General features: G+C 26.4%; 3 protein-coding genes across 5 annotated transcripts; 2 read left to right on the forward strand and 1 right to left on the reverse strand.

The window, feature by feature from the left end:
• The first annotated feature begins 269 nt into the window (after positions 1–269).
• Positions 270–2,012, forward strand: LOC111417774 (F-box/LRR-repeat protein 20-like). Of its 2 annotated transcripts, none has more exons than XM_023050150.2 (8): positions 270–394; positions 457–530; positions 583–708; positions 765–1,008; positions 1,068–1,217; positions 1,273–1,501; positions 1,550–1,742; positions 1,793–2,012. In XM_023050150.2, the coding sequence occupies exons 2-8, from the start codon at positions 459–461 to the stop codon at positions 1,847–1,849; spliced, it is 1,071 nt and encodes a 356-aa protein (XP_022905918.2). In that variant the 5' UTR covers positions 270–394; positions 457–458; the 3' UTR covers positions 1,850–2,012. The 2 variants fall into 2 exon arrangements, with proteins under 2 accessions (XP_022905918.2, XP_071055396.1); XM_071199295.1 differs by having other exon boundaries at positions 279–343; positions 395–530.
• A 126-nt stretch (positions 2,013–2,138) lies between these two features.
• LOC111417773 (uncharacterized) lies at positions 2,139–9,465 on the forward strand. 2 transcript variants are annotated; one of them, XM_023050148.2, is made up of 5 exons: positions 2,139–2,318; positions 8,039–8,243; positions 8,666–8,857; positions 8,909–9,026; positions 9,078–9,465. In XM_023050148.2, the coding sequence occupies exons 1-5, from the start codon at positions 2,186–2,188 to the stop codon at positions 9,324–9,326; spliced, it is 897 nt and encodes a 298-aa protein (XP_022905916.1). In that variant the 5' UTR covers positions 2,139–2,185; the 3' UTR covers positions 9,327–9,465. The 2 variants fall into 2 exon arrangements, with proteins under 2 accessions (XP_022905916.1, XP_022905917.1); XM_023050149.2 differs by lacking the exon at positions 2,139–2,318 and adding an exon at positions 2,400–2,908.
• On the reverse strand, positions 9,366–14,539 carry LOC111417772 (dnaJ homolog subfamily C member 10-like). Its single transcript, XM_023050147.2, has 7 exons — positions 14,093–14,539; positions 13,824–14,034; positions 13,272–13,702; positions 12,278–12,803; positions 9,975–10,521; positions 9,719–9,923; positions 9,366–9,668 (listed from the first exon to the last, which is right to left on the reverse strand). Exons 1-7 carry the CDS (start codon positions 14,270–14,272, stop codon positions 9,456–9,458), a joined length of 2,313 nt encoding a protein of 770 aa, XP_022905915.2. The 5' UTR covers positions 14,273–14,539; the 3' UTR covers positions 9,366–9,455.
• Positions 14,540–16,059: the final 1,520 nt, after the last annotated feature.

The raw sequence follows: 16,059 nt of genomic DNA on the forward strand, positions 1-16,059 counted from the left end.
TCCAATTTTCAGATTTAATTTCCAATTTTACTTTCATAACCTATTTTAAATCAAATGTCCTAATTAAAATTAGGTACCTAATATAGAAATAACACAAGTTTTTTTTATCAAATAAAATAAAATTTATTTAATTTAATGTGACTTTAAATCTCTTTATTATTTAATATATAATTTAATTTTTTTATTATTTAATTTTAATTTTTATTAGTAAAATTAAACTTTAGGTATAATGATTTAATGACGTCAAATTAAACTGTCAAAAAATGAAAAAATGGAGAATTGTCAAATATCCTAATAGACAAACACAGTAAAACGTAAAATTGAATAAATTCGTTTTAAAACGGTTACAAGATTAAAATTTATTAGATATACGTTAATAACGAAGTTATTATAGGTACTGTACAATAATTAGTAAGATTCTTCCGTTTAAATGTTTAGTTTTTAACCTCAACACAGAAATGAGTTCACCGAAGAAAAAAATTAAATTGGATCATACAGAGACTGTTGAAGATCATTTTTCGGTTCTACCTGTAAGTTTTAAGATGTATAGAGTGCGTTAGATTTATTTTTTTGTTTACACAGCATAACATCTTGGTGAATATCTTTAAATATTTGGATTTTAAATCAGTCTATTCGTGTTCAACGATCTGTGCAGCCCTAAATAAGGCTTCAAATGAAAATGTGTTATATGAAAAAGTGAAGTTTAAGGTTTGTTAATGATGAATTTCTTTGTGCTAATTTTTATTTGTTGTTTTTATGTTTAGTATAACATGGATAAGAACTTACTAATGAATTATTTAACAAAGCTCAACAATCCTAAACACTTTGAAGTACAATATAGGTTTTGTTATAACGATTCCGATCTACAGGAAGAAGATGAAGAGTTGTTTAATGAATATGTTAAAGAGGTTCTGATTAAATTTAATGAGCATTTTGTTTCTATACATTTTGAAAATTGTAGGAATGAGAATATATTGGAATTAATAGGAAATTGTACAAATCTAAAAGGTTTTTGTTATAAATTTTTTTTTAATAAGTAAATTAAATGGAGATCTTCTTTTTTATAGATGTAACATTCTTCCAATGTAAAGGTTCCTTCCAATTTTTAACAAATCTAACCAATTTAAGCCATATAGAGTTGGTACAATGTTTTATTTCAAATCAAGCGGTTATTGACTGTTTAGAAAGAAATTCTAGTTTAAAAAAATTGTATTTATGTATGTTAAAAGCGTTTAATCACAACGATTTTGTAATAGTGAATCATATTTTTAGCTAGTAATTCTCATGTAATGGCGTCAGAGGTTTGCGAAAGTCTGGCAAAATATAACATAAACCTTGAAAATCTTCACTTGGCAGAAAGAACCGCTGTGAGACCAAAAGGTTTTCGATCGTTGGGGAGATGTTTTAAATTAAAATCATTAGAGATGTCAGCTGGATTACATCATAGTGATCCAGAAGATGCACTTGAGCATATAGCAGCTGGTTGCCCACGTTTAGAAAAGTAAAAATAATGAATAATTTTAATTGTTATTTAAAATGATTTTTTTAGGTTAGTTTTATATGGTTGGAAAAAAATAACGGATGATAAATTAATGCCCATCCTTCATTCTTGTACGCAAATTAAAGAATTGGATTTTAGGGATGTTAATATAACCATTAAAAGTTGTAAGGAAGCTGCATTATCATTACCATTGTTGAAATATTTAGATGTGTTCAAGTGTAATAGAATAAAAAATAATGAAGTAAGATAAATTAAATAAATAAACAAAAAATTATTATTATTTTTTTGTAGGTTATAAAGTTACAACAAGATTTTAAAGATATTATTATAAATAGCAAAAAAACTTAATACTTTATTTAAATTTTTATTTATATCAAGATCAAGGTTAGAGTGAATGGAAGAAGAAAATGTTGTCGATAATGTGTTCTATTTTTTATTAATTTAATATTTAGCTTCTATTTAATTTTATGTATAGGTACATATTTTGAAATAAAAATGATTTTATAAGTTTTATATTAAATTATTTTATAAAATTAGATCCACACGTCAATTCCCCAACAATTAGCATTTAATTATAGACCTTGATTCGATTCTACACCTGTAATTTCCTGCATGTAATCCGATTTTTAATGTTAGTATTGTACAACCAGACGACACCACACATCTTGACCTTTTTTTATAACAATGACAACAAAAAAACCGATTTTATTCTCATATTTTTTATTTTTATTAGTTTTTCATGGATCATTAAACCAAGAAATTAACGACAGTTCCTTTTTTAATGATACAATTAACAACATTACTGATGAATCTTTAAGTAAGTAAAGTTTTCTTAGTCCTCAATTTATTGACGATGTAGGTAAGTGAAATCGTGCCTAGATATAGAGGTTCTTGTCGTAATGCGGTTGACTCTAAAAAGTAAGGTGTGCATACCGTAAGTGAAAACGAAATTGTTTGTTGCTTCAGCGAAGAGAGTAAAAGTAATCAGTTATCCAAAAGACGCAACGTTTAAAACACATATTTGAAATGCAAGAAAAATGTTACCAACCAGAATCATAACCAGCCGCAATCTTTTGCATTTTCTACTTTTACCGATCGGACGTCAACCTTGGATTTTCTATCTGAAAATCTCTTATAAAAGTAGAGTGTGCATTTCATGCCGTTAATTCCTTTGGTGTTTATATTTTGTATTCAAAGTGAATAGTTGCGTGGTAAAATGTAGATTAATTTTGTGTTTTTAAATTAAGTTTTTTTTTCATTCGTTTGGTTATTTTCGATTCGAAACGATGAAAGTGATAATCATGGCTTTTTTGTTCATGACGGTTCTGTGCGATGAAAAACCTGGTTTATTCGGATCAGCACCGCTTTTAATGAATCTTATAAGAAGGGTTACTTCATCAACTATAGGTAAAAAAAGTATAATATATATAATAAAATTATAATTATAACTTCCGTTTCCGTGGAAATCTTATAAGTAAAATTAATGACTTTACATTTTAATAACTTAAACTTTTCAATTTTCCAATGATAACTTTTGAAAGCCATTCATGTATTTGTGATTAAAATTTTTCTCCTTTAACTGAAATTATTTTGTTAATCAAATTACAATTCTGCAGAAGCTCTTTAATGTAACCGAGATTGTACCTCTTCATAAAAGTATGTAACCATCCTTTCCTACTTAAATAATCGTACCATCGCATTCTTTAGCTTTCCCTCTCATCACAACCTTAAAATTGTAATTTTTCAATGTTATCTTTGAGAATTTTTTTCTCCTAAACTAATTGAGATATCAAAAAATGGCTTGAAGCATTAAAATCGCTATTCAATTCTTAATAATGACACAAAATTTCGATTCTAAGCATAAAATAGATATTAATTTTTGAACATAACCCTAAAAAAACGGATTTTTTAAAGATGAATTTTTAACGTTATCTTTAAGAATTTTTTTCTCTTAAACTAATTGAGATATCAAAAAATGGTTTAAAGCATTAAAATCGTCATTCAATTCTAAATTAAACCACAAAGTTTCGTTTCTTCGATTCTAAATATAAAGGAGATAATAATTTTTGAACTCAACCCCAACAAAACGGATTTTTTTAAATTGTAGTTTTTCAATGTTATCTTTAAGAATATTTTTCTCCTAAACTAATTGAGATATCAAAAAATGGCTTGAAGCATTAAAATCGCTATTCAATTCTTAATAATGACACAAAATTTCGATTCTTCGATTCTAAGCATAAAATAGATATTAATTTTTGAACATAACCCTAAAAAACGGATTTTTTTAAAGATGAATTTTTAACGTTATCTTTAAGAATTTTTTTCTCTTAAACTAATTGAGATATCAAAAAATGGTTTAAAACATTAAAATCGTCATTCAATTCAAAATTAAACCACAAAGTTTCGTTTCTTCGATTCTAAATATAAAGGAGATATTAATTTTTAAACTCAACCCCAACAAAACGGATTTTTTTAAATTGTAATTTTTCAATGTTATCTTTAAGAATATTTTTCTCCTAAACTAATTGAGATATCAAAAAATGGTTTAAAGCATTAAAATCGTTATTCAATTCTTAATAATGACACAAAATTTCGATTCTTCGATTCTAAGCATAAAATAGATATTAATTTTTGAACATAACCCTAAAAAACGGATTTTTTAAAGATGAATTTTTAACGTTATCTTTGAGAATTATTTTCTCTTAAACTAATTGAGATATCAAAAAATGGTTAAAAGCATTAAAATCGTCATTCAATTCTAAATTAAACCACAAAATTTTGTTTCTCCGATTCTAAATATAAAGGAGATATTAATTTTTAAACTCAACCCCAACAAAACGGATTTTTTTAAATCTAGTTTTCAATGTTATCTTTAAGAATATTTTTCTCCTAAACTAATTGAGATATTAAAAAATGGCTTGAAGTATTAAAATCGCTATTCAATTCTTAATAATGACACAAAATTTCGATTTTTCGATTCTAGACATAAAATAGATATTAATTTTTGAACATATCCCTAAAAAACGGTTTTTTTAAAGATGAATTTTTAACGTTATCTTTAGGAATTTTTTTCTCTTAAACTAATTGAGATATCAAAAAATGGTTTAAAGCATTAAAATCGTCATTCAATTCTAAATTAAACCACATAGTTTCGTTTCTTCGATTCTAAATATAAAGGAGATATTAATTTTTGAACTCAACCCCAACAAAACGGATTTTTTTAAATTGTAGTTTTTCAATGTTATCTTTAAGAATATTTTTCTCCTAAACTAATTGAGATATCAAAAAATGGCTTGAAGCATTAAAATCGTTATTCAATTCTTAATAATGACACAAAATTTCGATTTTTCGATTCTAAGCATAAAATAGATATTAATTTTTGAACATAACCCTAAAAAACGGATTTTTTAAAAATGAATTTTTAACGTTATTTTTAAGAATTTTTTTCTCTTAAACTAATTGAGATATCAAAAAATGGTTTAAAGCATTAAAATCGTCATTCAATTCTAAATTAAACCACAAAATTTCGTTTCTTCGATTCTAAATATAAAGGAGATATTAATTTTTGAACTCAACCCCAACAAAACGGATTTTTTTAAATTGTAGTTTTTCAATGTTATCTTTAAGAATATTTTTCTCCTAAACTAATTGAGATATCAAAAAATGGCTTGAAGCATTAAAATCGCTATTCAATTCTTAATAATTACACAAAATTTCGATTCTTCGATTCTAAGCATAAAATAGATATTAATTTTTGAACATAACCCTAAAAAGCGGATTTTTTAAAGATGAATTTTAAACGTTATCTTTAAGAATTTTTTTTCTCTTAAACTAATTGAGATATCAAAAAATGGTTTAAAGCATTAAAATCGTCATTCAATTCTAAATTAAACCACAAAGTTTCGTTTCTTCGATTCTAAATATAAAGGAGATATTAATTTTTGAACTCAACCCCAACAAAATTGATTTTTTTAAATTGTAGTTTTTCAATTTTATCTTTAAGAATATTTTTCTCCTAAACTAATTGAGATATCAAAAAATGGCTTGAAGTATTAAAATCGCTATTCAATTCTTAATAATGACACAAAATTTCGATTTTTCGATTCTAGACATAAAATAGATATTAATTTTTGAACATATCCCTAAAAAACGGTTTTTTTAAAGATGAATTTTTAACGTTATCTTTAGGAATTTTTTTCTCTTAAACTAATTGAGATATCAAAAAATGGTTTAAAGCATTAAAATCGTCATTCAATTCAAAATAAAACCACAAAATTTCGTTTCTCCGATTCTAAATATAAAGTGGATATTAATTTTTGAACTCAACCCCAACAAAACGGATTTTTTTTAAATCTAGTGTTTCAATGTTATCTTTAATAATATTTTTCTCCTAAAGTAATTGAGATATCAAAAAATGGCTTGAAGCATTAAAATCGCCATTCAATTCTTAATAATGACACAAAATTTCGATTCTTCGATTCTAGGCATAAAATAGATATTAATTTTTGAACATAACCCTAAAAAACGGATTTTTTAAAGATGAATTTTTAACGTTATCTTTAAGAATTTTTTTCTCTTAAACTAATTGAGATATCAAAAAATGGTTTAAAGCATTAAAATCGTCATTCAATTCAAAATAAAACCACAAAATTTCGTTTCTCCGATTCTAAATATAAAGTGGATATTAATTTTTGAACTCAACCCCAACAAAACGGATTTTTTTTAAATCTAGTGTTTCAATGTTATCTTTAATAATATTTTTCTCCTAAAGTAATTGAGATATCAAAAAATGGCTTGAAGCATTAAAATCGTTATTCAATTCTTAATAATGACACGAAATTTCGATTCTAGGCATAAAATAGATATTAATTTTTGAACATAACCCTAAAAAACGGATTTTTTAAAGATGAATTTTTAACGTTATCTTTAAGAATTTTTTCTCTTAAACTAATTGAGATATCCAAAAAATGGTTTAAAGCATTAAAATCGTCATTCAATTCTAAATTAAACCACAAAGTTTCGTTTCTTCGATTCTAAATATAAAGGAGATATTAATTTTTGAACTCAATCCCAACAAAACGGATTTTTTAAAATTGTAGTTTTTCAATGTTATCTTTAAGAATATTTTTCTCCTAAACTAATTGAGATATCAAAAAATGGCTTGAAGCATTAAAATCGCTATTCAATTCTTAATAATTACACAAAATTTCGATTCTTCGATTCTAAGCATAAAATAGATATTAATTTTTGAACATAACCCTAAAAAGCGGATTTTTTAAAGATGAATTTTAAACGTTATCTTTAAGAATTTTTTTTCTCTTAAACTAATTGAGATATCAAAAAATGGTTTAAAGCATTAAAATCGTCATTCAATTCTAAATTAAACCACAAAGTTTCGTTTCTTCGATTCTAAATATAAAGGAGATAATAATTTTTGAACTCAACCCCAACAAAACGGATTTTTTTAAATTGTAGTTTTTCAATGTTATCTTTAAGAATATTTTTCTCCTAAACTAATTGAGATATCAAAAAATGGCTTGAAGCATTAAAATCGCTATTCAATTCTTAATAATTACACAAAATTTCGATTCTTCGATTCTAAGCATAAAATAGATATTAATTTTTGAACATAACCCTAAAAAGCGGATTTTTTAAAGATGAATTTTAAACGTTATCTTTAAGAATTTTTTTTCTCTTAAACTAATTGAGATATCAAAAAATGGTTTAAAGCATTAAAATCGTCATTCAATTCTAAATTAAACCACAAAGTTTCGTTTCTTCGATTCTAAATATAAAGGAGATATTAATTTTTGAACTCAACCCCAACAAAACGGATTTTTTTAAATTGTAGTTTTTCAATGTTATCTTTAAGAATATTTTCTCCTAAACTAATTGAGATATCAAAAAATGGTTTAAAGCATTAAAATCGTCATTCAATTCTTAATAATGATACAAAATTTCGATTCTTCGATTCTAAGCATAAAATAGATATTAATTTTTGAATATAACCCTAAAAAACGGATTTTTTAAAGATGAATTTTTAACGTTATCTTTAAGAATTTTTTTCTCTTAAACTAATTGAGATATCAAAAAATGGTTTAAAGCATTAAAATCGTCATTCAATTCTAAATTAAACCACAAAGTTTCGTTTCTTCGATTCTAAATATAAAGGAGATAATAATTTTTGAACTCAACCCCAACAAAACGGATTTTTTTAAATTGTAGTTTTTCAATGTTATCTTTAAGAATATTTTTCTCCTAAACTAATCGAGATATCAAAAAATGGTTTAAAGCATTAAAATCGTCATTCAATTCTAAATTAAACCACAAAGTTTCGTTTCTTCGATTCTAAATATAAAGGAGATATTAATTTTTGAACTCAACCCCAACAAAACGGATTTTTTTTAAATTTAGTTTTTCAATGTTATCTTTAAGAATATTTTTCTCCTAAACTAATTGAGCTATCAAAAAATGGCTTGAAGCATTAAAATCGCTATTCAATTCTTAATAATAAATCGTAACAAAACTTTTTCTTAGGTGTTGTTCGTACAGGTTTAAACGTATTCGATACAACATTAACAACAGTCGTAAATGGCGCAATGACCGTCACAGACAGGATACGAAAATTACTAGAAGAATTCCGGAAATACATGGTTACCGGTATTCCGGAGTTGGGGTTACCAATTCTTGATCCGCTCACCATTCGCAAGATTGACATTAACATCACGCATAAAGAATTGTCGTAAGTGTTATACGTTAAGTCGTGCTTTGAATGTACAATTAAAGCCAGCTTTTTTCTGATTATTTCAAAATGTAAACGGGAGGAATTAAGAATGATTTTCATTCAATAGAAATCAAGGATTGTGTAACAATATCGATTGAATCATAATATCGAATCAGGTAAATTTAGGTCGAGATTCGGTAAAAATATTGTGTTTTTGCACGTGAAAGGAACTTTTTTTGCGAAATCGTTGAGTTGGAAAGGATTATTTAATACGTGTTTTAACTCCTTGGTAAACAAGTCTGGAATAACATATAAATTATGTTTAATTATAGGATGACTCGGTTTAAAAAAAAATAAACGTGCGTTACTTAAAAAGTTTTTAATGATAAATTGAGTCCAGGAAAAACCACAAACAGAATATGTTACTATTTAATGTTTAGTTTGCAGGGTTACGTAGAAGATGTTAGAGTTCGTCATCTTTCAAAGTTCCGCTTGGACGACCTCAATTATGATATGCCAACAAAAAAATTGGTTCTCAACCTCACTTTTCCCAACTTAGATATTGATGGGTTTTATGATATCACAATAAATGTGGGGCAATCTTTTACGATTTTTGGAAAAGGTCCTTTTTGGTATCAAACATTCAAAAAATAATGTTATGCTTTTAACATTTTTTTTTCTAGGATTAAACTTTATCAATTATCGATAGAAACTTTATCGGATATAAGAGTGGACCCAATGTCTTATCCACCATTTTATGTTGCTTCGATGTATCTTCATCCGAAATTAAAAAAAATAAAGGTAATTTAAAAATTAATGTTAGATTGTTTTGATTATTAAAATATTTTTTAGAATCATTTTTATGGTTTAATGGATAAACAAGATCTCGAAGATACTTTTAATAAAGCAATCACGAGAATGGCGCCAACAGCTTTGGATACTTTATGGCCGGAAATAGAACCGAAAGTTTCTAATATTTTGACGTCCGTTATCAATCGAAAATTACAAGATTTTCGCGTCAGTAGAGTTTTTGGGCGACTATTTGATATGTTTAAGTTGAACTTTAATCAAGGACGAATTGAAGTTTCAAATATACATTAAAAAATGGTACAAAGTTAGAATGTAAAAAAAGAAACATGGTTGTGGTTACCATAAAAAAGCTTTATTTTTTGTTTAAGTTGATAAATGTATTACGTAGTTGTACATATTGTTGTAAAAAATATAGAACGATTATAACTCATCACGCATTTTGAATCCTTGTTGATCCATAATTTTAAATACTTCAGATATAATCTCTTTAGGAACTTGGCTATCTATTTCAAATCTTTGGTTAGGAGACAAATATAACATAATGGTAGGATAACTCGAGATTTTTTGTTTGCGACAGAAATGATTTTCTGGGTCACAATCAATTTTACCACATCTCACCTTTCCTTGTAGTTTCTAAAAAAAATATTACAAAAAAAAACGAAAAACTTGAACTTTAATCTTACTCTTGCTACTATATTAAAATTAGGCTCAAAATTAATACAATGCGAACACCAGGAAGCATAAAAATCAATCAACCACGGTAAAACGTATTTTTTTGTAAGCACTTGTTGTTGAAACTCTTCAGATGTAAATGATTCGACTAAAGATGGCATAAAACTTATTACCCAACGTTTCATTGACATTACATCGCGATGTCCATTGTACATTCTAAAACGTTTATCCCAATTTATTATTACAAGTTTTTTATTGTTAACTTACGCCACTGTTTCTAATCCTTTACTTCCAAAAGGATACAATCTTATTGAAGGATAACTCCGAATTTGTTGAGCTGAACAAAGATCATTATGAGCTACACAATCAACTGATCCAACTTTAATTTCAGAAAAAGCTGATAACTCTTTAGCTAATTTTCTCCATTCATTAGTTAACTTTTGGCAAGGTCCACACCAAGGTGCCACAAAATCAACAATCCATAACTCAGTAGGAACTTTTCTAAGAACTTTCAAAAACGTATCACCATCTAAATGTATTACACCGTCATCGATGACGCTTTCTATAAACTCAACGATTCCATGTTCGCTTGGAGAACCGTGATAATGAAGAGTTTTGCTGTTATTATAAATCATAGTGGTGGGATAAGATCTGATTCCTTCTTTTGCACACAAATCGCTGTACATTGTACAATCGATCGTACCAAATTGAATTTGAGCTGGTTGAAAATGTAAACTTGCTCTTCGTAATTCCGGCATTAAACTACGACAAGGTGGACACCATGGAGCGAAAAAATCAATAAACCATGGATCACCTAAAAATTACTTAATGTTAGTGATGAAACGGATAGCGATTTTGCGAAAAGCCGGATAATTGGTGATATTTCCACAAGGATCCTTCAAGAGATTAATTTTATAGCGAATTTTGAAAATTGCAACATCGAAAATTTTATCAAAACTTCAAATATTGTTTTCTCAAAAACTAAAAGTTATTTTTCAAAACGGGTTGGTGTATTGGAAAGAGGACACTTTTATTAACATTTTGGGAAATTTTCACACTCATATTCCAAGAAATGGATTTTATACGAATTTTTAAAACTTAATCGGCGAAAATTGCAAAAATTCGAAAAAATTGTCGATGATTTCAAACATTTATTTCTCAAAAATTAAAAGTGATTTTTCAAAACGACTTTTTGCATTAAAAAGAGGATACTTTAATTAATAATTGGTGATATTTCCACAAGGATCCTTCAAGAGATTAATTTTATAGCGAATTTTGAAAATTATCGATGAAAATTCCAATATCGAAAATTTTATCAAAACTTCAAATATTGTTATCTCAAAAACGAAAAGTTATTTTTCAAAACGGGTTGGTTCATTGGAAAGAGAACACTCTTATTAACACTTTGGGAAATTAGCACACTCATATTCCAAGAAATGGATTTTATACGAATTTTTAAAACTTAATCGGCAAAAATTCGAAAAAATTTTCGATCATTTCAAACATTTATTTCTCAAAAACTAAAAGCGATTTTTCAAAACGGGTTGTTGCATTAAAAAGAGGATACTTTAATTAATAATTGGTGATATTTCCACAAGGATCCTTCAAGAGATTAATTTTATAGCGAATTTTGAAAATTGCAACATCGAAAATTTTATCAAAACTTCAAATATTGTTTTCTCAAAAACTAAAAGTTATTTTTCAAAACGGGTTGGTTCATTGGAAAGAGGACACTCTTATTAACACTTTGGGAAAATTTCATACTCATATTCCAAGAAATGGATTTTATACGAATTTTTAAAACTTAATCGGCGAAAATTGCAAAAATTCGAAAAAATTGTCGATGATTTCAAACATTTATTTCTCAAAAATTAAAAGTGATTTTTCAAAACGGCTTTTTGCATTAAAAAGAGGATACTTTAATTAATAATTGGTGATATTTCCACAAGGATCCTTCAAGAAATTAATTTTATAGCGAATTTTGAAAATTATCGATGAAAATTCCAACATCGAAAATTTTATCAAAACTTCAAATATTGTTTTTTCAAAAACTAAAAGTTATTTTTCAAAACGGGTTGGTTCATTTGAAAGAGGACACTCTTATTAACACTTTGGGAAATTTTCACACTCATATTCCAAGAAATGGATTTTATACGAATTTTTAAAACTTAATCGGCAGAAATTGCAAAAACTCGAAAAAATTGTCGATCATTTCAAACATTTATTTCTCAAAAACTAAAAGCGATTTTTCAAAACGGGTTGTTGCATTAAAAAGAGGATGCTTTAATTAATAATTGGTGGTATTTCCACAAGGATCCTTCAAGAGATTAATTTTATAGCGAATTTTGAAAATTATCGATGAAAATTCCAACATCGAAAATTTTATCAAAACTTCAAATATTGCTTTTTCAAAAACTAAAAGTTATTTTTCAAAACGGGTTTGTTCATTGGAAAGAGGACACTCTTATTAACACTTTGGGAAATTTTCACACTCATATTCCAAGAAATGAATTTTATTTTATTTACCTATTTTCAGGTCACACCTATTATTTTGTCAGCATTAAACTTACCGCTTTTAATAATATTTTGAAAATCAGCAGGTGATAAAGCATTAAAATTAGTCGATTTTACACCATCTTTAGCAAAAGATCGAACTTCATGCAAAACATCTCTCCCATGATGAATTTCAAATGCTCCACCATTTTTTAAAATTCCCCACGTTGGATATTTCGAAACATGTAAACTGTGGCATAAAGACGAGAATTGGCCACAATGAACCATTCCTACATTTATATTTGGAATTGAAATCGAAAGCCTTTTAATTTGTAGGTTTAAATCAACAGCTGACCCAACATAAAAACAAATAAGCCATGGATTTTCATCACCATTTCGAAGTTTTTCCCGAATCGTTTTAAATTTTTCCGTTGTTATTTGTGTGGGATTTGGTAAATATTCTAAGATGTTAGAAATAATCTCTTTCGTATCTGATCCATCGATCGGATGAGCTTGACCATTTTCATAAAATAAAATACTCGAGGATTTGTGAGATTCGCAAAGATTTGAGTTTTTTAAATCACCAACAGGCATTATTCCTTCCTTAAAAATAAACAGTATCATTATTTATGATACTTTGTCCACAACTACTATTGAAATTGATCCTATAAATTTATTTTTTTAAATAAATTTTTGAATAAAGTTTAAACGTCAATGTGACACAAATTCAATGTTACCAACTTAAGGTTTCAACTGTAACCAACTTCACAACAATATGTCAAAATTAAATATCAATTTTATGAAACGTTTTTTTACGAAAATTAATTAATTTATGCTTAAATCATATAAAAAAAGGAATTTGTTTAAATTTTTTTAATATCAAATCCTTAGAAAGTCCTAAAAAAATTAAATTAAATTGACGTCTTGTGAAATTTTGACGTTTCAAATCAAGTTGATTTCCAGTGAATAATGATTTTTATAAACTAACTCTTTGTTTTAGAAAACTCATTTATAAGGTAGTCATGGACAAATTAATTTATTTTGGAATTAAAAGTTAGTGATTAATTTTACCATTGCTGCAGACACCTTAATCTTTAAAATATCTTCATGGCATATATCATTACAAGAACATAAAAACAACAACACCCCATCATTAAACCTTTTCTCCTCTTTCCAATCATCACCCATTATGTCTTCTATTTCAACATTAAGCTTAGAGATTATGTATTCTTGCATAACATCCAACGTCCTATCCAATTGGTAATGTTCCCCATCATCAACGTGCGCTTCTTTTTCATAAAATATTAATGTTGGATAAGCCATTATGCCCATTTTGTTACAAAGAGACCAATCTTCGGCACAATTAACAGCTGCTAATTGAACTATTCCTTCCATTTCTTGAGATAATTTTCTCCAAGTTGGTGCCAAATCGTGGCAATGATGACATTGAGGTGAATAAAAATTAATAAACCACGGTTTATTATCGCCGTGGACGTTAAAATCTATATTTAAAAAAAAAATCATTGTTGTAGGTTGGGTTGCCTAAATTATTAAATATAATAATTTGGTAAATTTAAATCAAATTAAAAATAAATACAAAACAATAATAATATAATTACACACCATAATCAGCTTTGGTTAAAGTAATAATTAAAGGATCTTCATCATAAAGCCCAAAATCGTCTCGATAATACGAATAACTATGATAAGTTGGTCTTTTAAAGTTGTGTTCATCATCTCCATAAAGATCATAATGTTTTCTATCTTCAGGATTTTTTAAAACTTCGTAAGCTCGAGCAATTTTAGAAAACTTGTTATCAGCTTCTGGATCATCCTAAAAATGCAAACTTTTTATTAAAAATCTCTAAAAATAACTTTAATTCCTTCCAAACCTGATTTTTATCCGGATGCAATTTTAGCGCTAAACTTTTAAACGCTTTTCTAATATCTTTATCAGAAGCATCCCTGGATACTCCTAAAAGTTTGTAATAATCTTCAGCACCAAGCGATAACGTTATCAAAAAACTTAAAACCAAAACTATCGTAATTAAATTTCTTTTAATGAATCTCATTATTTCAATTTAAATCAACTTTTAATTCATCTAATTATATTTAATTTCATTTAATTAAGTACATTTTTAATTAATATAACGAACTCCAACACCACAACAGTTAACGAGTAGGCGATAAAGACTAAAATCAACTAAAATCCGGCGAGTCCTACAACGCGTGTGGAAGACGTGGACCAAAACACCAATGAGAGAAGAGAATGTGTTGTTAAAGACGAAACCTTGAAGAAGTATGGTTTATTTTAAACCTACGCTTCATATTTTATAGATTAGATTAAGTTACGTTCTATTTATTCATGTTTTATAACTATTTTAATGTGAATTTAAAAAATGTTAAAATACACCAAAGATATTAACAGCCAACTTTATAATATCATTTATAGATGGCCTATTTTTATAATTAATGATAAATTTAATAGAAGAAAATAAAAAATCATTGTGATGTTATAGAAAGTATTAAAAAAATTCTTGTGAAAAGAATCTAAAACAAAATAGTACCCTTTTTTAATTTAGTTAAGGAATGTGTGGTGGGTTGAGGAGATTATTTATAGATATTGTGCATCCTTTGTTATTATTAATTTCAATATATTTAATAATTGCCCTTAGAATATTAAAGCCATTTAAGACGTCATTAATATTAGACTTGCAGAGTATAATTAACAGGGCACGGAACTTTTGTAACAAAACGATTTCCCCCCTCCACTCGTACTCAGAGAAAATCTTAATTAAAAGAACACCATACTGTTCAGTGGGAAATTAAAATTTCAAGTTAGACAAAAATTGTTTTAACAAAAATTGTTCCTGAAACAATTCTAAACCAACTTTGTCAACATTTTTTTTTGATTTAATTAGTAATTAAGGAGATAACCTCAAAATAATAATTTTTCCATTTTTATACATAATTATACTTAGATGCTTAATTAATAGAGATGTAAAATTTTTTTATTAAGATAATTGATTCAAAATCGAAATTGAAACAAATTTTATTTAAAACATTTTTTGATAAAAACAATAATTATCGAGATAATTAATTTTGATACCATACTATTCAGAGGGAAATTAAAATTTCAAGTTAGCAAAAAATTTTATTAACAAACACTGTTCTTGAAGTAATTCTAAACGAATTTTGTTAACAACATTTTTTGATTAAATCAACAATAAGGATATAACCTCAAAAATATTCATTTTTGTAGCATACTATTCAGAGGGAAATTAAAATTTCAAGTTAGCAAAAATTTTTATTAACAAACATTGCTCCTGAAGTAATTCTAAACAAATATTGTTAACAAAATTTTTTGATTTAATTAGTAATTAAGGAGATAACCTCAAAATAATAATTTTTCCATTTTTATACGTAATTACACTTAGATGCTTAATTAATAGAGATGCAAAAAATTTTTATTAAGATAATTGATTAAAAATCGAAATTGAAACAAATTTTATTTAAAACATTTTTTGATAAAAACAATAATTATCGAGATAATTAATTTTGATACCATACTATTCAGAGGGAAATTAAAATTTCAAGTTAGCAAAAAATTGTATTAACAAACACTGTTCCTGAAGTGATTCTAAACAAATTTTGTTAACAACATTTTTTGATTAAATCAACAATAAGGATATAACCTCAAAAATATTCATTTTTGTAGCATACTATTCAGAGGGAAATTAAATTTTCAAGTTAGCAAAAAATGTTATTAATAAACACTATTCCTGAAGTGGTTCTAAACAAATATTGTTAACAAAATTTTTTGATTTAATCAATAATTAAGAAGATAACCTCAAAATAA

This window comes from Onthophagus taurus, chromosome 10 (assembly GCF_036711975.1).
Source record: "Onthophagus taurus isolate NC chromosome 10, IU_Otau_3.0, whole genome shotgun sequence".
In the NCBI taxonomy this organism is placed as follows: Eukaryota; Metazoa; Arthropoda; class Insecta; order Coleoptera; family Scarabaeidae; genus Onthophagus; species Onthophagus taurus.

Excerpts from the sequence above, each read along its gene's own strand:
- LOC111417774 (XM_023050150.2), top strand. The coding sequence starts at position 459 with ATGAGTTCACCGAAGAAAAAAATTAAATTGGATCATACAGAGACTGTT. Across the intron at positions 709-764 it reads ATGAAAAAGTGAAGTTTAAG|TATAACATGGATAAGAACTT; the intron begins GTTTGTTAATGA and ends TTTTATGTTTAG. Across the intron at positions 1,218-1,272 it reads TTTAAAAAAATTGTATTTAT|CTAGTAATTCTCATGTAATG; the intron begins GTATGTTAAAAG and ends TCATATTTTTAG.
- LOC111417773 (XM_023050148.2), top strand. The coding sequence starts at position 2,186 with ATGACAACAAAAAAACCGATTTTATTCTCATATTTTTTATTTTTATTA. Across the intron at positions 8,244-8,665 it reads ATCACGCATAAAGAATTGTC|TTTGCAGGGTTACGTAGAAG; the intron begins GTAAGTGTTATA and ends TTTAATGTTTAG. Across the intron at positions 9,027-9,077 it reads CGAAATTAAAAAAAATAAAG|AATCATTTTTATGGTTTAAT; the intron begins GTAATTTAAAAA and ends AATATTTTTTAG.
- LOC111417772 (XM_023050147.2), bottom strand. The coding sequence starts at position 14,272 with ATGAGATTCATTAAAAGAAATTTAATTACGATAGTTTTGGTTTTAAGT. Across the intron at positions 10,522-12,277 it reads TCAAAATATTATTAAAAGCG|GTGATCCATGGTTTATTGAT; the intron begins GTAAGTTTAATG and ends AGTAATTTTTAG. Across the intron at positions 9,669-9,718 it reads ATTTTAATATAGTAGCAAGA|AAACTACAAGGAAAGGTGAG; the intron begins GTAAGATTAAAG and ends TATTTTTTTTAG.